A 21682-nucleotide genomic window follows, 5' to 3' on the forward strand; every position below is an offset into this window, starting at 1 on the left:
TGGGCGTATCAGAAAGGAGGTGTGTTTGCCAACTGTCCATGATTGGTTACGTGGACTTTGCTTCTCACAAATGGGCTCTGTTGTATTAGACATCGGTTTGCCAGCCTAGTGGCAGAGGCAGAACAAGTTTGCAGTTGTCTAAAACGCCCTCGTGCAGTCGGTGAGTGACTCTCTGTTTGTTAGAGCGAGCCTATTGTTTGTCGAACCATGAGGAGAGGTGCGGTTTTGCGCTAGTGCGCTTAATTCTCCTATTTGCGGATTATGTCTCTTATGTATAGAGACCAATGTGTGCCAGAACAGCTTTAGGGGTGTTTTACATCTAATCAGGGTTCTGTATGACTGTGTGACAGAAAAAAGTGATTGGTTACTAATTTTTGCGTATACTGTTGTGCAATGTTACAGGGTACTCGGGATAGAAATATATATACACACACAGAGAGATATGCTGCCAGTACAGGTTTGTTTATTACAATAAACACATTTAAGTCAAATAGAGTCTGAGAACATCTTTTCTAAACTCCCCTGGTTACAATGTTTTTGCCACTCTCTGCAATCGGTGCACTGCCGAGGGGTGGCAATATTGGTTAAGAAAGGTCTTAATTGCGAGATAAAATCGGTTTTAACAGACCAATCAGGAAGATAGATTATTGCCCAGCTAGATCTGGAAGGGGAAAAAAATCACATGTATTTCTTTTTATGGTTCTAATGTGGACGACCCCTCTTTTTTGATTAAATTGCAAGATAATCTTATTTCAGCGTCGCCTCTAATGATTGTTGGAGGAGACTTTAACATCCGCCTTGACCCAGTCATGGATAGGTCCAATCGCAGTCGTTTTATCGGATCTCTTAGATTTAGAAGGGTTCTGAAGAATCTTCTCCTTAATAGCAATATGGTGGATGTTTGGAGAGCAGAGATGGGGGTTTATAGGGTTTTACTTTTCACAGTAAAAAATACCACCATTTGGCAAAGATAGACTATGTCTTAATTAATAAAGAAGGCCTAGATAAGATCCAAAATATTTCTGTAGCACCTAGTGATCTCTCGGATCATGCCTGTTAGACGGACCGGGAGGGTCGGCCGAGGATACGGGGAGAGGTCTCCGGGGAGAGCCGTCTCCAGCGATCGTACAGACAAGTAACTTCCCCCCCACAGACGTACACCACACAAGGATAAGGTTCAACGATACTTTATAAGCAATTCTTCAAGTACGGTAAAATGATACAAGGAGGTCTGGACTCAGGGGTCCCCTCGATTCTGGTCTCTGGATTGGGAAAAGGGTAGCGGGACAGTCTTGTTACCAATAGATGAAATAGCTCTCAATCCTCGAGCTCAGCGTTCTAGATGGTCGGGCCGCGGCGGAGCCAGCAGGTCCCGAGATGGATGAAGGAAGCGACGGTCCGCGGCGGAGCCAGCAGGTCCCGATGAAGATGGTAGTTACAAACGGTCCGCGGCCACGCCAGCAGGTCCCGACGACGATGAAGGTTTACGAAGGTTGCGGCAGCGCCAGCAGGCAGGACGATAGTTCGCAAGGCAGAGCTACGGCAGCGCCAGTAGTCCGTCAAGGATGAGTTCTTCTCTGCGTCTCTCGACTCCAGGATACAACTGCCTTCCTGCTCTGGAGCTGCCCCAGTTATAGGGCTGGTGCCCTTTGATGTCCGGACCCTCGCACTTGGAGGTCGGGAGGTCCGGGATGAGGGAGTCCAGACACCCAGCAGGGGGGAGGAGCCAGCGCCCGGGGAGGTTGTGGGCGAGCGGTACCTGGCGGGGGAGAGCCATCGACACCTCTTTCTCCCATTGACCTGCCAAGTAGTCCGCTCACCTCCTGGGTGGATGGTGGTGCCGGGATGTCTGGGGCCTGGCCAGGCCCAGGGTTAGGGTCGATCGGAGGCCACGCGGCCTCGTGGTGTAGTGTCCAAGATGGCGCCCAGGTTGGGCGCGCGGGCCAGTAGTGGATCGGGCCCACGAGGTCGATATGTTCAGAGGCAGGGGTCCCGGAGGGGACGGAAAACGTGAAGTGGTGGTGTGTGGCACTTGAGGGACCGGGCTCGGGCCTGGTCGGGTAGAGGGGGAGCGGGCCCTTCATGTGGCCTGTCCAACAATGCCCCTTTACTCTTTACATTCTCCACAAGTAGAACATGTCTACAGACTAAGTGGACTCTGAATAGAGCCTACCTGATGGACACAATTTTTATCCAGGTAATAAAAGCGGCCTCAATTGAATTTTTTGCTTTTAATATGGGTTCTACCTCAATGGACCAAGTTTGGGACGCATATAAAGCTAATTTGAGAGGGGTGCTGGGTACCAAAATAAGAATTAAAAACAAGAAAAATGCCCAAGAACTGCAGTCTCTCGAGTCAAGAATATCGGCCCTTGAAAGGGAAAGGAATCAAGTAATTCAGGAGAATCCCAGGGGCTTGCTGGAATTAGAAGAGGACCTTGAGAAAGCAAGACAAAAAATAAGGATCTTTCTTGATGGGAAATGTAAGGCCCGATGGCAAGCACGTAATATGGAAAACTGAGTATGGGGAGAGAGCTGGAGCATTACTTGCTTGGAAAGCAAGAGTAGACTGAGCAAGATATGATATACATGAACTTATTATAGACAATCTGGGAACAAAATCTAGTAACCCTGATGATATTCAGAATTGTCTTCAGGCTTTATTTACAACCCTATATAGTGAGGAAATAATACCTTCCCCAGAAGCAATTAGCTCATGGCTTAGGGATAAGTCCATGCCTGTCTTAACTAAAACAGCTAAAGAATCACTGGAAGAACCCATCTCAGTGGAGGAGATAAAGGGTCAAATTAAGAGGGCAAAAAACAAAAAAGCAGCTGGCCCGATTCCCTCCCCAATGAAATCTATAAACTGTTAAGCGATGAGCTTTTGCCTATTCTTCAGATTCTCTTCAACTCAATCTATTCCACTTCCTGGGTGGTTCCAAGATCTTGGAAAGAGGCTACAATAGATTTAATATTGAAGCCAGGGAAAAATACGTTGTTGGCTGACTCCTACCGACCAATCTCCCTACTGAATGCAGACTAACATTTTTATGGATATTTTAGTAGGGAGGTTGGCAAAGCTTGTCTCAAACCTAATTAACCCTGATCAGAAAGGGTTTATGGTGGGAAGGTTTATTCAGAAGCAAAGTCAAATCTTGATTGGCAACATCGATATGGCTGAGAGGAGGAACGACCCTTTGGCAATAGTGGCCCTGGATGCCGCTAAGGCATTTGACCGAGTGTGCTGGAGATATCTCTGGGGGGTACTAGAGACTGTGGGAATGGTCCGATATTTGTGCAAACCCTAAAAAAATATTGCCATTCCTCGGATTGAGACATTGCTGAGAGACTTTGGTACACGGTTGGGTTATCTTGCCAACTCAGCTAAAACAGAGATCATGTGTTGGAACATAGTGTACAGGGGTGGCCCAGAAAGTGGGGAGTTTAGGTATTTGGGGATTAAAATTGTAAAAGTTCTAAAGAAAATCCCCATGTTAAATCTGGCGAAGGTTGAAAAAGACAGAGTACCTCTTCGCAAGATGGAAAAATCTCCCGCTGTCTATCTATGGCAGGGTCAATTTAGTAAAGAGGACGGTCCTCCCCAAATTGACTTATCTGTTCAATACTATTCCCCTTACCTTTCCACAGAAAGCTATTAACAAAATCCAGGGCAAGATTGGAAGTTTTATATGGGGACAAAAAAGTGCAAGACTGTTATGGAAGAAACTGAGAAGGAAGCTTCTAAAAGGCGGCTTAGCTCTACCAGATATTAACTGGTACTTAATGGCATTCCAGTTTAAAGGCATTAGGATGCTGCTTACAACACCAGCTGAATCTCAGTGGGTTAGTCTTTTGAGGGAAATGGCCATAGCAGAGGGAGACAATGGGCAAGTTCGATTCTTGTTTAAATTTGGGGCGCCCAGATTTTTTAAACGAGTACGCCTAAAGGTCTTGAAATCCGCCTTGTCAACGTGGTATAGATTGAGGCAAATCTGGGGTTTAGGGTATTTCTCTAATCTAGCCCCAATATGGGACTCTCCTGGGACCCCAGAGTGCATGAAGGACAGCTTAGCAGCTCCATTAAAGGGGGTGGGATTGCAGAAATGGTCGGAATTGGTAGATTCGGATGGTTTACTTCCCTGGGAATACTTATCCGCCAAGATTGGTCACACATTTTCAATATTCAAGTATATCCAATTGAGATCATGGTATGAAGCGGAAGAGGGTGAGATCAAAGGGAATTTGGATCTGGACCAGCTTATTTTAGATCCGCATCAAAGAAAAAAAGAAATAGCCTATTTGTATGCAAAGCTGCTTGAGGCGGAAGATAGAGAGATCCCGCCCCAATCTGCTTTGTGGAATTCCCTTCCTCAGGCTTGTCCAGTAGAAGAAAGATTTGAATCTTCCCTCAAAATCTTATATAAATATATAAAGCCAGCAAGACTAAAAAGGAATCACTTTTTTGTGGTAAATAAGCTTTATTTTACTCCGGCCAAAATTGCGAAGTTTGCTCCAATTCCGACTCCTAAATGCCCCAGATGCAACACCGACAAGGCTGATGATCTTCATATGTTCTTCGACTGCCCAGAACTAATTGTATTTTGGAAAAGTGTGAGAGAAATATTGGTCGCAATTTTTAGCACAGATTTGGAAATGGACATCAATTTGGTCATTTTTGGTAAGAACGACTCCACAGCTGAGGTGCTCTCCCAGTCGGACAAAGGCCTATTACTGTATTTGATAATCATAGCCAGGAGAGAAATAGGTTTAAGGTGAAAAGACCCTTCCCCCCTCCCCCAATAGAGAAAGCTGGGTAAAGGCCATATTAAACATCGCTCACAGGGATCAGGGAGACTTGTCAGGGAGACAGGCCAACATCTGGTCCCCTCTTTTGGACTGGGGTAGATATTTACATCTGATACACTCCTAACACAAAGGTGGCGGTTTCCCGGTCCAAAGATTACACCTGACCTCAACCACAAGAGGTAGCCCGGGGGACGTGGATCTATGCAGTGATTCGAAGGACGCCCAGATTGATCATAGACTGCTTGCTAAACCTGCCCAGATCCCAGGTGAGATGAGGACAAAAAAAAAAGGAAACCAGAAGCTCTAAGCAGCTGTGTTTGGTGGAGAGCTTGATTCCAGGATAAAGGATGGAAGACAACAGCTGCAGCTGACACAGATGAGGAAGTGGCATCCACTGGGGAGATGGTGGAACAAGAGAAAACAAAAAAATGCTCCATCATCTGGAAGTTCTTCACTCATTCTTCAGGTGACAAACAATGCTCGGAAGGTGACCTGCAAGCAAAGCGAGCAACTTTTGCCATCGGTGATCGTACTCTTTCATGGCATCTGCTAGCAAAGTCACCTCAGGTGTACGCATAAAAACAGGAGGTGCCTGTGGAAGTGGGTGTGCGCAGTGGCCGAGGAGAGTGGTACTAACGCGTACCCAGAAGAAATGCTGACCAGTCAAGATGAGGTGGTGAACCTCCATACAAAAATCTTCATTCTAAACTGCATGGCAAGCAAGGTCCACTTCTATGGTCTGCAGTGATAAAAAATAATGTGATCCAACAGGAGAAGAGAAAAATATTTCAAAAATACCATGAGTGAAAAAAAGGTTTAAAAGTGGTAGGTTGTCACTACATTCGGGTAATAAAGTAAAACACACAAAAAAAAAGAACATAAGTAAACCGTTTATTTGAGAATCACCCACAAAAAAACTAAACAAAGAGCATGTATCTATTTATTATAAGGCCGTGCATGGGTGCCCACAGAAGGTTGGCACCAGGGCCAAAGATTTCACTATGTGGCCAATTCCCTCTGCAGGCAGGATCAGGGGCAGGGCAAAGCAGAGGATGGCTGACCACAGCGTGTTGGGCACACTGCCAAGCCACAGACCAGGCACTGCAACCTCACCACGCTGTGCACAGCCGAATGCTGGGTGCCTCAGCCCGGTTGGGTGCAGGGCCTGACTGCAGGGCAGAATCTGTGGCCAGGCCCTTTGGCCACAGATTCTGCCCTGGTCAGACTATAGTTAATTTTGGCAAACAGCCTATAAACAGTTATGATGGATTCAATTCTAATTTTATCCCTTTGTTTACACTTATTTTCCAGAAGAACATACCTGTAAACTCAGTATTACTGTGAACATAAAGTACACAAATGTTTACTATGAAAAATACTTTCAGCGTGTACTAGCAACAAACTAAACCAGCGACAAGGGAACTGTTTTACAAAGGCCTTACAGACATGCACAGTCCTATGATGGAAATATGAAGGGACTTTAATGAATACGATATGTCCCTAGTCTACTTGGTCACGTCGACATTTGAACCCATTGAATGGATTAATCATTAGGACTGGCAGCTGAGAGTAAATGCACATATACTATGGTCCCAAATGCTTACTGTTTCAGCCTCGGAGGAGCACAGAACCCAATCATAGTCATGGGATTATAGCATCATTGATAATCGGTGCCAGATCGGTTAAAACTTGAAGAGCTGAGTGAGCAGAAATGCTGTGCTCCATGCAATGAGGAAAAAGTGAAAGGTGGTTTTCCTGAATTAATCTCAGCCACTGGAAATGATCGGGTCCGCAAACCAGACCATTGTTTTTTGCTCACTATGCCACCTCCGATATGAACCAGCCATATGCAAATCAGCCGTGGTTGTTCTCCAATAAGAAGAGTCTGGCCCGAACTGCTAACCCAGGCCCCATCTGAAGTGGAATACAAGCAACCCCAGACCAGTTTCAGCCCAGTTTTGGGCCTCGTCAGTTGGATGCAGCGGGAGTCCTCTGGCGCAGCGAGCATAGGACCCACGCCTCGACATACCCGACGCACTTAAAAAAACAGAGGACTTGACTGCGGCCTGGAGTACTTAGTGGCTGAGATCAAGTCATGCAATCCTCTCATCAGCTTTTTGGGTTTGTTTGTGGTCAGTGCTTCATGAATGATAAAATATTCATGGGAAAAACATTTGATGTTATCAGACGATCAGTGGATGATGTTGCGAAACAGTAAAACACTGCTAGTAAATGACCTGTTCAACAAACAACAGGAATCAGTCTGGAAGGGTGGAAGAACCATCCTTGTACAAACTGCATGCAAAGTTGCAAGCCAGCAGGCTTCGCACATCCCCGACCTATGGTCTGACAACGTGCTTAGCTATGCTTTTACTCAGGCTAAGACCTTGTTTGCGTCCCTCTGCATGCCTGTGTGACTGACACACATAACTTCTTAGGGACAGTAATACACTCACAGATCATAACATACTATACTTATGAAGACCAGTCATTGGCTGTAATGAAGTGTGTAATTTCTATTTTAACTCCACGCGAGTTTTGATAGTAGGGTAGCTTATAAAGCGCACTGAAGCAAGTCTAACCGCACTTTTAGTTTTTTGAAACACTCGCTCGAAAGTACCCACACAAACTCCTGGGACCTGTCCTCATTACACACCCGTCCTCACAAAGACAGTGTTTGTGAGAGGGAGAAGAGAATATATATATATATATATATATATATATATATATATATATATATATATATATATATATCCAAAAAACAATTCCACACGATAACAAACAGGAATGTCCAGGCCAGCTTTGCAGTTCTTAAAGAGCTTTTATTTCAGCTCTTACTCTAAGAGTAAGAGCTGAAATAAAAGCTCTTTAAGAACTGCAAAGCTGGCCTGGACATTCCTGTTTGTTATCGTGTGGAATTGTTTTTTGGAGATTTGGGGAGTGGCTGCCCCGTCCAGGCCCTCCGCTGCAAGCGGCAGGGGTTCAGAGCCGACATTGCATTTGGATATATATATATATATATATATATTTTCTACCATGTCATAAGACACTGTTATGGGCAGGCAGTATTTAGCAAATAAGTAATCATAACTGTAAATTATTCATTCAAGATCTCTTGCTAAACATTTTCTAAGTAATAATATAATAATAATAAATAGCAACCACCTTCAGTTCTAAAACAGATCACTCTCCAACAATGTAGGCAGCAGTTTTTACCCCACATTTTTTGCGCTGACACACTGAGGGGTCTAATATATGGTCTGGGCAGTGGAAGGAGTTTTAGATTGGTAGCGGACAATAAAGTGGAGTTTTCCATCTTAGGGTTCCAAGTGACATCGCAGACAACTCGAGCTTCATTCTCCTCGTCCATTTCATGAGGCTTGGAACTCCGCAGAGGGAGAGAACCCTGTTATTGACAAGTACCCATCTACTTTTCTATATGTGCTACTAGCTAGTTCATGATTTGCGATTAGCTGCCGTTTTGTATGGCTATGCAAAGGGGGTTTAGGTTCCCCCATCACTTTGGAAAGGCCTGTCTCTCTTAGGACAGCCACAAAATAAGTAATATCTATTGCACATGGCTTTTGATGTAAATCTCTAAATTCCTGAAGCATGTCTTGATCCCTGAAGCACGGAGAGCCGTTTGATCCCCTAATTCCTTAAATTAAAAAAACACTCAACAGTAAAAAAGATCATTATACATAACATAAATGATGATACACAAAATACAGCCTGGTCTACGCTCCTGGCTGTTAATTCGTCATTCCTTTGCCTAACGATTTATTTGAAGATTATTTTCAGAGGAACCCTTCTACGTAGGTGCTCACACAAGTCTGAAGACAAGGTGACTTTTCATGGACATTTGAAACCAGTTAAAGTCCAGAGAGCTTCACACGGATTCCCAGTAAATCAGCCCCTGCCATTCCGCATTGCACGTTTTTATTTTGTTGTGCACCAATGCCCAATGGCTTCTAAGTGAAGAAAATATTTCTTACCAATTCGTAATCGTCCACATATTTGTATTTTTTCTCTCTGTAGTAGTTTCTTTTCTTCATGAAATGGAGGACTATTATATCGCACAAGACGGTGGCCTGAAACAAAGCGAAAAGCTCAACTGAGATCTCAATCATGTCCAACGAGGGTGCATGTTTAACAATACCATGATCCTGAACACTTATCCACTTTAACAATTTTTTGCAAGTTTGACACATTGTAAATATTCAATTCTTAGCACTTACCACCCCAAACAGAGCCAACCCGGAGCCGATGTTGATCATGGTCGGAATTATGTCAAATTTTCCAGCCTATCAGAAAAAGACAGTAACAGAGATGAGCAGGGAACAGGGCAGGTTGCAGAATACATCATGGAAACACATCAAAGTTCTTCCTGATGTTGATTATTTTTCAATTTTAAAAAACATCCATAAACCTTACCCAGTAAAAAAAGCGCTGCATCTCAGAATCAAATATTATAGACAGTTTACTGCCTCGAACATATCAAAAGCAAACTCAGCAGACGCCCTGCACAGAGCTTATTGAAAATATGAAAGTTATAAAACATATGCCCTTCTCTCAAATTTTAAAAATATTTTAAATTTGTTGGGCCATTTATAAGGCGCAAACCTAATCCCAAAGGCCAAGGGAGAATTGCGTACAGCACCATAATATGTTTTCTACACGCGAGGATACAGAGACGTGTATACATGCTTACATTCATCTAGCACTGAAGTTAAGAATAGGAAGTCCTCCAGTCTTTTATATTTATAGGAAATCTACCTTTCTTGCCACCGCAAATGTCATTGATTCAGTTATGATATGCATTACACAACTAGGTGTTACAAACTTTTACAAATAGACCAGCTGTGGTGCTTAAATAGCGGGTTAGGGCCTTCCTGAAGGATGCTTAAGCAATGGTTTGCTCTCAAATGGAGAGGAGAAACTAGAATATGGGGACCTGGTGGTCCCCACAGGAACGCGAGATAAACCGGCAAACCTAAAAAAGCACCTTTGCCACCCAGCAGCCTGGTAGGTGTGTGAATGTATGTGAAGAGGGTAGTTTCATCCCCTCTCTACCTTACAGGAAATTATGCTTTGTAGGTCTCCAGCTTTACCCTTGAGCCTGCTGGAGGCACACAACTTTTCCTGGAGATCAGAAAATGGACAGTGAATAGACCACAAGGCAGGGGGGGGGGGGAGAAGGGGACTACACGTTGCTCCAGGTGCTTCTGGTCATAAAACATATGCTCATACTGTGGCCACCAGAACAACACTGGTCCCTTCTTGCGTGGGATCACATTAATGGATCCTGCCACGCTCAACCCACTTCCTCAGGGCCAGATTTCACTGGGGTACTATGGGCCAAGTGAACACTTACAGGCTTGGGGAGTGCATGCTTGGCCTCTTGAATTGGGCGGTCTGTAGGTTGAGCTTCGGTGCCCAGGCAAGTGTCCCTAGTGCATCGGGGACACTTCTGATGCTCTCCATGCCAGGTACATTCCAGGTGACTCAGGTACTTGATGTGAGTGAGTCTTAATCGAAGTTACTGCGATTCAATGTAATTGTGAGCTTTTCTATACTGCATGCTTTCTTGTGAATAGCACAGACTTGTGTGTTTTTTTTTTTTTTTAGCAATACCTTTAGCAATACCATGAGGTGGCTTGCATTCTGGCTCGGTTACCCTACAAAGGTCCAATCTGCATGTCAAAGCTTCTCTACAGGTACCAATGTACAAAGCTTGGAGGTCGGTTACATGACGGTCCTGGTGGAAACTACCATGATTCAGGAAGGTGCAAGCCCAAGAGTGGTGATCATCGCTTCTGGCCTACCGACTGACATCCATGAGTTTTTTTTTTGGGAAGGGGTTATTGGCGAATTGCACTTCTGACTTTGAGACGCAGCGAAGTGCTGAAGAGAGTGAGAGGGGTGGGTTATAGCTGTGGTGGTAGCTTCTATTACCCTTGGTAGTTCCTATTACCCTGTGGAAGGATTGCGGCACATGCTCATCTATACTATTTTGGGAGCTATAAAGTTGACAGGTTTAGATCTGCACATAAACATGAGTTGGGGCAAAAGGAGAAAAGGCATGAGGAGAGATGGGGAGGGGGGTTTAAAGTTTAGACGAAGAGACATAGGTGGAATGGAATATTTCTATAAAAAACTCAAGTGATTGCACTTGTCACAGCAATAGTCTACACCTAGCTACTGACACAGTCTCACGGTTTGTTGTGCAGAAGTTGAGGCAAAGAGAATGAACCTTGCACCTACCATTCCGAAAACAAGGATATCAAAGCGAATTCCATATGCTTTTATCAGCGTCCTCGATTCCTGGCCAGAGTCATCTTTATAGTACTTTGCAAACCTAAAAAACATAAATGGTAGGATGAGTACTGAGACTCACTTTTTTAATGAAAAATGCAGAAATCTCTCTAAAGAAATGTAGGCACGTGAAAAAGGTAGCCTCATTTTTTTTAATTAAAAAAATATATATATATTTATTGGTATCTCAAAATCGATACAATACATATCTCATACAACAACAAACTATCTTGGTGTATAGTTGCCAAATGAACGATATTGCAAAGAAAAAACAACTGCCGCCTATGTCATCATGTATCGAACACAGCGATGTGCCCCACATGCTCGGAGCCAGTATTCATGTAAAAGTAAGCATTGAGGTGTAATGGTGCTAAAACGGACAGTGGTTCACAATGGTCCTCCCGTAGTGTCCAACCGAAACACATAGCAGCATTCCACATTACTTGAATCACACATCCCCAGTGCAAGCCACAGTTACCACATTTCCAGGACCACTCGTCCGCTCCTGAACCCAGGTAATAAATGGATCCCATATCTCTCGGGGTCTAGAAGTGGGTGGCATTAGTTCCCAGAATGTGGCTAGCTGAACATGGCCATAACTAACCTCCCTGATCCATTCCATGATCTTAGGTTTCCTCTTCCTCCCCGAGTGAACTGTTATTTGGAGAATAGTAGCAGCTGTGCATGCAATTTGCGTTTCTTAACATGCGTGTCCCCGACATATCCTAATGGTCCCATTAATGGGGATCGAGGCAACGTCAAACCCAGGATCTGATTTAGAGATGCAAAAATTTGGGACCAATAATCAGCAATGGCCGGACACTCCCATGCCATATGGAGAAAAGAGGTAGAGTGCATCCCACTGCGCCAGACCAGTCATCGTCTCTGAGCTCCATCCGATGTAAGCTAATGGGTGTTCTGTAATGCCTATGTAGGAATTTGAAGCGGATCAGTCGAAGCTTGTAATTAGGGGATAACTCAGTCATTTGAACGCAACAGTATGTCCATTGGTCTTCAGTCCGAGGGGCAATAGCTCTGCGTTACACTTATGCCAAGCACTAGGTGTCGTCACGGGGGCGTCTGCTTAGGTGTGTAAAGGCTGGTGATAAGTCTACGCGGCGATGGTACACAAAGGTAGCCTAATTTTTAATGTGCATGAGGGCATACCACGGCAGTAAAGGCAAAGCGGTTAACTGATGAAGACACACGGGAGTAAATTATGCTTCAAGTTAATAGGACTGCTACGGGGAGCGAGTCTTTGAGGGGTCATGAGAAAATGTTTCTTACAGTCATTGAATGAACAGAATAAACAGGGGAATAAGAAAGATAATGGAAGGGTGGAAGGGCTGATGAGACCATTGGGCGGGATAATGGGGATACTGGAGTGGTTGATGGGGGCCAATGAAATGATTAATGGGGTCACAGAAAATGATAATGGAGTCTTTAGATGGGTTAATTGGGTCACTGGAAGGGTTAATGGCGAGTCAGAAGCCATTTGAAAGCCACAGGTCAGACAGGAGCTACTGGTCCCCAGGTTTAGTGGTGGAGGTATTTTCCACTGGGGGCTGTCCTGCTATGGCCCTGCACTCTGTTAAATACAAACTTTCCACACTTGCGTGTCTCTGGATTGCGAGGGCGAGCAGTCAGGCTTCTTAGGGAGGAAGTCAAGAGCTCAGAACTCAACAATCAACCAACAGGCAGAGTAATGTAAGGTCCATCCCAGTGCTTTTCTTTTACGTAAAAGGGAAGTACTTTAATCACACAGCAGAACTAAATACTACACAGTCAATGAACATGACATACATGGTCAAACACTAAGTAGTGTTAAACAGTGAGGTGATACACCCCCTTCCTTCCGGTATAAGCCTGTAGTCCCCAACATTCTCAACATGGGTCAAATACTCTTACAGGTCCAATGTGCAACTTCATTCAAGATCGTTTTATTCCTTCAGCAAAAGTCTTAGCGTACACTGTACACTCGTCTGTGCATGTTTAGTCTTTTGTACCCTGTGCTGGCTAAGCCCAGAGTTTTACCTGCTGGTTATTGTAACAGTTCAGGGTCTGTGGTGAATGCATTCCGAGTTACTGCCCGCACAGCAGCTGATCCTCTCTTGAACGCAAAACACACAAGGTGATGGACGGAATGTTGCACATTGGCAAAACATTCACCCCCAGTCACAGATCTGGGTTTAATCCATCGTTATTTTGCTCACCACGCCACCCCAGTTCAGACATGGCCATGGCCATATGCAAATCAGTCTTGATCCAGTGTCTCATAGGAACAGTCCCATGCAAAAACAACAGTCGATGGACAGAATGCAGAACAATGTCATACATTCACCCCAGTACAGAGATATGGGCCTAAATCCATCGTGTTTTTGCACTCCACACCACCCCAGTTCAGACATGGCCATATGCAAATCAGCCTTGACCCTGTGCCTCATGGGAACAGTCCAGCCTGTTGCTTAAAGGAAGTCAGTGGGGCAGTATTCTTACAATGGAGTTTTTGTCGGCGAAACTCAGTATAATTAACACGTACCTGGCTTCCTGGAGTCCGTGAACCTTAAAACACACTGCAGAGGGGGCGTGGCTAGCAGCCAAGCATGGCGGCCGCATAGAGTGAGAGCTCCCGAGGGCGCTGCAGCCTCACACCAATTCCGACACATTTATCCGCTACCCCGCCCGCCTGAAGCGGCGGCGTTCGGATCCAGGGCCGAAGCGGTGTCACCGGTCCGACTTTCGGAAAAATCGGAGGACCGGAGCCTGACGTAATCCAAGTGGCAAGTCTGGGCCTACCGCCGGGGGAGCAGCACCGGCCTTGCATAACACCCAGGCCCCGGCGGAAGTGCGACCGAGCCGGCCGAGAGGAGTGGACACACCCCGGTACCCGCCTACCAGAGCGCAACCAGCCTGAATCACCGGGTGGCATCATCCGGCGAAGCACAAGCGGACAATTCATCCCCACGGGACCGGCGCGGCACATCCGAAAAAGCAAGTACAGCCTTGACCGCGCTGAACAGCGCTGACATCTCGACACTCCCCCCCCCGCTCCCCCCCCCCCTGGGGGCCTGGCGGGCGGCAGAAATCAATTAAGGCGATTTTAAGGCCCCGCTTGACCGTGGGGCCGCAGTGGACGGACGTGCCAGCGCCGAACAGAGGTGAGGGAGATCGGTGCCCCCGGGGGACGGCGCCATACCGTGGTTGAACGCGGGAGCCCGCGAGAGAGCCTCAGAGCCCGCATACTAACTGATAACGTCAGCAGCCCCGACCTGGTAAGGACATAGACCCGGTACACTGAGGCTTACCTGGCCTGTGGGAGGGCGGTGGCCCGAGAACGGAACCTGCGTCATTCGATGTGCCTGAGGGTGGTGGACCGGCACGAAAAAACATACTTGAAGGCCGCGGTTCCGGCCCAAGGTGGAATATCGAGGAGCGGGAACACGGACCCCGAGGCGCGGAATACAGCGACTCACCAGGAACCCACACAGCCACCACCGCGACTGTCCAACATCACCGCGGCGACCACTGAGACATACACAGAAAACAGAGGGCAACACCTTGTACGACGCCCATCGACCTGCTACTCCCTGGCGGGTGCCTATAGACGGCGGACGAGGACGTGGCGCAGATCACAAATAAGCTGAGCAAGACCCCGGATTTCACGTGCCCCAACACCATGGCGGGCAAAGGCCTTAGGAGTGGGTCCACACAGGCCAAATTAGACAAATTTGCTTACGGACATCAAGGACAGCAGCAAAACACAGGGCGATCCTCCGCCGGTCATGCCCATACCCAGGAAACAGAGGGAACAACAAAAATAACGCTGGAGGACATCATGAAAACACTCACAGAGGTAAAAACTACAGAGGGCGCCATCTCCTCTGAAGTCTCCTTGCTGCGAGCGGACTTTCACAAAATGGCGGAGAGGGTGTCACAAGTAGAGGTGGTCACAAAGTCACTTGTGGAAGACACCTCGGAACTCCAACTGGCCATGGAAAAAATGCAAAAATTAACCAAGCTCCTACACGACAAGCTGGACGACCAGGAAGGGCGTTCGCGACGCAATAACGTGCGCATCCTTGGGCTTCCAGAGACGGAGGGGAAGGGGGCCATGGACCTCTATATCGAAGACCTCATCAAAAACAAACTGCAGCCCAAAGGCCTATCCCACTTCTTCTCGGTGGAGAGGGCACACAGAGTCCCGGGAGGCCCGCCCAAGACGGGAGCGGCACCAAGACCTGTGCTAGCCCGGCTCTTCAACTTTAGGGACAGGGATGCGATCCTACAGGCGGCAAGAACCTCACCGCCGGTGCGGATCCAAAATGCAACTTTGGCCTTCTTCCCAGACTACACGGCTGAGGTGGCCAGGCGACGTAAGTCCTTCACGGAGGTTAAAAAAACACTACGAGACAGGGAACTACCGTACTCTATGCTATTCCCAGCTAAACTGAGAATTGTAGCCGAGGGAAAAACTTGGTTTTTTGACACGCCAGAGGTGGCGCAGGAATGGCTGGAGGGCTGGAGACCTGCGGGACAACGACACCGCCCGCACCGGGACCGGCCGCAACATCGTGCCGAAAAGACGATACACAGTCAGACCTCCCAATCGCCCCGTCAGGAAGGCGCAGAAGACACGGAATCAGATCTGGAAAGGGACCCGCTGGTCTCTGGACAATTGGCTCCGGTCTGAAGCCGGAATATACTGGTATAGGACTGAATGTGCCGCAGGATCTGACGCGGCTGAGTAAGGTGGGCACAGGCAGTGCCCGTGGGGGACTCACCAACCCCACAAGCAAGTAAGATGACTGGGGAAGGACTAAAGCACTCTGCACAGTTGGGGAAACGGGCGGGGGATGGTCCGTGGAGCAGGGTAGCAGGGAGGGGGGACGGGACTGAAGTTTTATTGTTAGAATTCATGTTTTTGTTCACAGTCATCATTCAGCACTTACACTATGATACCACCCTGACATTTATATGTCTCCTACACAGCATGAGGCGTAGAAACACGTGCGTTATTCCAAAGGGCACGTTTTGTGCAATGCTCTCTCACCGACTTAATGGCCAGGCCACTTAATCACACGCCCGCTGAGGGCTCCCCTGTAACTAGGGTGGTGCCCCCACTGCGCATGCTAACATGGAATGTCAGAGGCCTGGGTGATAAAATTAAAAGAGGCTTGGTCCTACAGGCCATAAAACGACACAGTCCGGACCTGGTACTCCTACAAGAAACCCACCTCACAGGGTCCACCTGCAAAGCACTGGATAGGCGTGGCTATACAATGGTGATACATGCAGAATTCACTGCGGGCTCCAGGGGAACGGGTATACTAGTGAAAAAATCATCCCCCTTTATGTTAACACGCTGTGTGGCGGACGACCAGGGTCGTTTTGCCGCAGTCCATGGGCAATGGGAGGGCAGATCTCTGAATGTGATATCGGTCTATATCCCCCCAGCACTGCACTCTGTGGCCCTGCCTGCATTAGGCAAGTTCCTCCTTGACCTCCCTGATGGCGACATGATTTTTGGGGGGGACTTTAATGCAATCATGGATCCACTTAAGGACACCTTTCCCTCTCGGACCCGACCACGAGGTACTGCACCACTATCAGATTTTTGTAGAAGCCCTAGGACTTGTAGACATCTGGCGACAACTACATACCGAGGCCACTCAGTACACTTATTACTCAGCTGTACATAATAGCTTATCCCGTATAGACTATTTCATGACACTGGGATTGGGACTAGACATGGTAGATAAGGTAGACATACTGCCCAGGGGAATCTCCGACCATTTCTCCAGTTGTCCTGTCGCTTACCACCGGGGGGAAGAGAAGTGCGCGAATCTACCCAATCTACCCCAACTTTTTGAAAATCCCCAAGATTCGAAAAAAACTCAAACTTGTGACAACGCAGTATTTTGCTGAAAATACAGGCACAGTAGTATCACCATCCACCCTCTGGGAGGCGTACAAAACAGTCCTCAGGGGGGAGGCCATTGCAACAATAACGGTGCACAAACGGGATTCCCGAAAGGAACTCACAAACTTGGAACTTGCGCTTGACACGGCTAACAATGCACACATGGCAGACCCCTCCCCGTCCACGGCACACACCCTCATGGTCCGGCAACAACAATACCTAGCTCACCTTAAAACGACAGAGAAGGGATACATCGCGAACACTAAATATAGAATATACGATGTGGGAGACAAAGCAGGTCGCATGCTGGCATGGCTAGATAAGAGAGGGAATGGTGCGAAGGGTATTCAGAAACTACACACGGAGGACGGGCGGACACTAACGCACCCAGAAGACATAGTCTGCGCGCTAGCACACCATTATCAATCAATATACACACCAGACCGGAGGGTCACACAGCAGATGGCAGCAGCAACATTAGCGAATATTGCCGTCCCCAGCATTACACCGGAAGACAGGGATGCCCTAGAAATAGACCCAACGGAGGAGGAAATCCAGCTGGCGATCCAAGCGCTACAGTCGGGTAAAGCACTGGGCCCGAATGGGATACCGATAGAGTGGTACAAATCCATGGCTCCAGAACTCGGTGCCCCATTGCTGGCCATGTATTTGGAAAGCAGGGATAGAGCAGAACTGCCGCTAGATCAACGCACAGCCACGATTGTGGCGATACCCAAACCGGGGAAACCCCCGACTGAGTGTACCTCATATCGCCCGATATCGTTACTAAATGTTGAGGCCAAGATATTAGCTAAACTTCTAGCCACCCGATTGATGCCCCACCTCGGCGCCTTGATCCATCCTGACCAGTCGGGCTTTATGCCTCACCGGAGCACTGCGATGAATCTCCGAAGAGTACATGGTGTAATGGCCCGAGCGCACCTCCTCACAGAGCAGGCAGCGATTCTCTCTCTCGACGCTAAAATGGCGTTCGACCTTGTAGAGTGGGAGTATCTCTTCATGGTATTAGAACGTATGGGATTTGGGCCGAAATACATAGCGTGGATACGGCTGCTTTATACGAAGCCCGTCGCACAAGTGGTAGCCAATGGCCACATATCGCCGAGGTTCCTATTAGGCAGGGGAACTAGACAGGGTTGCCCCTTGTCCCCCCTGCTCTTCGCATTAGTGCTTGAGCCCCTGGCAGTTCAGATCAGGTCTACGCCCTTGTTCACAGGCATTGAGTGGGAGGTGGGTTGGGAGGACAAAGTCTCATTATACGCAGACGACATGCTCATTTACATGACTGCACCTGATGCCGGCATCCCGGCCCTGCTAGACCTCTGTAACACTCACGGGCACACATCGGGCTACACCATAAATTGGTCAAAATCTACCATATATACATTAAAGGGCCCGGCGCCGAGATTACAGGAGACCTGTCCTCTGCTTACGATGACGGCCTCTTTCAAATACTTAGGTATTATCATCACAAGTGAGGAAGCAGACTTTTTTGCCAGCAACTTGAAACCACCCATAGATCGCCTGCGGGCGGATGTTAAGCACTGGGCGACCCTGCCCCTGACCCTACTGGCTAGGGCAGCATTGTACAAGATGTTGGCCCTCCCGAGGCTCCTCTATGTTCTAGAAAATACCCCACACCTGGTGCCGCCACGGTACTTTAAGCAGATCGTGGCGCTGGTCAATACCTTGCTCTGGAATACTGGCCCGGCACGTATTGCTTACGACAAGCTGGTTAAAAGCTGGTACGAGGGAGGAATAGCGCTCCCCAACATTCAACTATATTACTGGGCGGCCCAACTGAAAATTATAAACTACTGGATCCACGCCCGAAAGAAGACCCTGCCTATCGAGCAGACTGGTCACAACTCGGAACGGACTGTATGCTGTCTGTGCTCTATAACAAGTCACAACTTAAGACCCTACTTGGTCCGACCAAACATACGGCGGCTCTATGGCATATGGCACAGGCCCGACTGGGATGGGTGTGTCGAATCACCAAAATGACACCATTATGGGACACGAAGGCATTGGGGAACCTCAGAGGCTGTAAGGGATTTGAGCGGTGGGACTCCATAGGCATTTCTACAGTAGGAGACCTCTGGGATAATGACACAGTAGTGCCATTTACACACCCACAACAGCAATATGACCTTGGACCCACGGAAACATTCAGATATGTTCAAATCAGACACGCATTACTGCAGGCGATTCCGGCAGGCACCACTCTACCTGACTCCTCCCCGTTAGAAGATAGACTGCTAACGGAATTCATGGTCCAAAGCGCTACCTCCCTTACATATAAAAAACTGATCAATAATCTCAAAGACCCAACGCTGAAACTTAAAGAAAAATGGGAAGGGGAACTAGGTGAGACAGATGAGTTTGAATGGAATGAAGCGCTGGCCTCCCCGAAGGAGGTTGGAATCTACAGTAAACTCAGACTGGTGCAACTTAAAATCCTGCACCGCATTTACTATACCAGGACGCTACTGCATACAATTCTGAGAGCACCACATCCCTTTTGTTTGAGAGGCTGCGGGGAGGAGGGGACACTGCTGCACACGCTATGGGAATGTCCACGAATACGTGAATTCTGGAAACAAATACTGCGCTCGATCTCCCAAGCCCTTAAACACTCTGTACTACCTGAACCACGCAAGTGCCTTTTGAACATCTGGGACCCCAATGACCTGGGTAGATACGAACTGATTTGGGCGACTCTGGCTATGACAGTGGCTAAGCGGGACATAGCGCAGAAGTGGGGCGCACCAGTACTACCCACCGCCAGTAGATGGGCTAAAAACATGGACATCTTAATGGTAACTGAAAGGGCAGTGTACGTATTACGAGCAGCGCCCCGAAAATGGAACAAAGTCTGGGCGGCATGGAATATCTACAGAGGGGAAATCTGTGACCCCTTACCAGAGGGAGACGACCTTGACTCGGAGGGGGAGGAAGAGTAACGGAACGACTAAGGGGTGGTCACCTCAGTAACAACACAGTATGACATTATTGGCTCGGACCTGGCTATATACCGACGTGCCACTTAAGACAAATGCTGATGTGGGAGGAGGGTGAAGACACAATGGCTATGATGCCACATGGTTGGGGGGGGGGGGGAGGGGGCTGGGAAGTTTACCGTTTCTGTATTATAGAAAAGTGAGTTATAATTGCATCGTATAAGAGGGGAAGGGGTTTAGAGGAACACTGTGCTAGCAAAAGGACCATCGATTGCTGTGTTTACTAGTCGCCTAAGGTTTAATGTAACACAGTCCTTGCTACGATGAAGTCTCTTGTCGCATACCAAAGTTGGAAAGTACGGACTGTAACAAACACCATAAAATGTATGTAACTGATTAACCACTATTCCTTCCTATTAATAAAGATTTATAAAAAATAAAAAAAACACACTGCAAATGGGGTGGTCCTGCCCGGCCCCTTTCAGCCCCTGACGGCCACAGACGGCCCGCCCTTTGCCCGGGCTTAGCCCGGTGCCGCCCGCGCGCATCCCACGACGCAGAAGCGCAGCCTTTCTTTTAAGCGCCTCCGGGCGCGGAAGTGGGCGTGGGCCGCGTACGTGCGCAGGGAGTCCGGGAAGCTGGAGTCTCCCCCCTCGGCGGCCGCGGAGTTTGTGAGAGCAGCGGCGGCAGGGGAGACCAGCAACAGATTGCCCCGTGGGAGAGCCTCAGTTCAGGTAGGTGTGCAGCCAGGAAACAAATGCCCCGCAAGAGATACCTCGGCACTTGTTGGTTAGAGAGATGGTTAGTAGTTGTTTCGTTACCTCCCTTAGCAGCGATGTCATACTCACCTCTGACTTGGGAGATCACACGCGCTTTCTTTGGGTAAAAATAAAACTTAATATGAAGGCTAATATAACCTCAACTGCACATTTAACAGAATATTACAAGTCACCTTAGAGATCTGTGACCTTATAAAAGAACCGGGCCTAAAGCCTCAAGTCTTTATTTGTGTATAGAACTAGTGGACTTGCAATATGTTTACAAAGTACAGTAGGGCATACATTATCCCACATATGTCATAACTAGTACAATGGATTGGATGGCCAATTACCTTAAATATATGCCAAGCCAAAATATAGCTTCATTTTGAATTAAGGCTGTGATGGAAGCCGACTGTTATTTTAACTGCAGGTGCTCTATCCAACATGCTAAAAAATGCCTACTTTCTGGAGTGTGCATGGTATACCTTTTCGGGCAGCTGGTCCAGATGGCTTTGAAATTGGTATTTATTGGCAGACCTGCCAACTTATACAGCAGTATTGGCCGATATCACGAGGTGTGCACAGGTAGCTCGTCTAGATGGCTTTGAAAGTGGTATTTATTGATGGCATTTATATTGAAACAAGTGGAATGGGTTTGGTGCTTTGGGCCACGTTTTCCCAGTCTTCCATGAGGTTTCGGAGTACATATGAAAATCAGACCTACCAACTCACACGTTATCATTGGCGGATATCAAAGTGAGCTGAAAACCCCTGCAGAGAGTTTGTTTCCAGTTTGTGAGTGGAGGGTCTGTGCACCAGAGCCATTTTTATTTATTATGCAGGGAGCCTGGGAGGGGCTGCTTATGTAATACTGCCAGGCTTTAAGCCACATC

At 47.5% G+C, this 21682-nt stretch overlaps 1 protein-coding gene across 3 annotated transcripts in view; it reads right to left on the reverse strand.

The window, feature by feature from the left end:
* Positions 1 to 21682, reverse strand: part of P2RX4 (purinergic receptor P2X 4) — a 245170-nt gene that overhangs the window by 33350 nt on the left and 190138 nt on the right. For 2 of the 3 annotated variants that reach the window (XM_086943006.1, XM_086943005.1), the window contains exons 9-11: positions 11074 to 11167; positions 9048 to 9113; positions 8805 to 8900 (exon numbers count right to left, since the gene is read on the reverse strand). In XM_086943006.1, the coding sequence (XP_086799132.1) occupies positions 8805 to 8900; positions 9048 to 9113; positions 11074 to 11167 (256 nt within the window). The remainder of the gene's footprint in view (positions 1 to 8804; positions 8901 to 9047; positions 9114 to 11073; positions 11168 to 21682) is intronic. The other variant, XM_086943007.1, reaches the window with a different exon arrangement.

Source organism: Lissotriton vulgaris, chromosome 11, assembly GCF_964263255.1.
Source record: "Lissotriton vulgaris chromosome 11, aLisVul1.2, whole genome shotgun sequence".
Classification (NCBI taxonomy): domain Eukaryota; kingdom Metazoa; phylum Chordata; class Amphibia; order Caudata; family Salamandridae; genus Lissotriton; species Lissotriton vulgaris.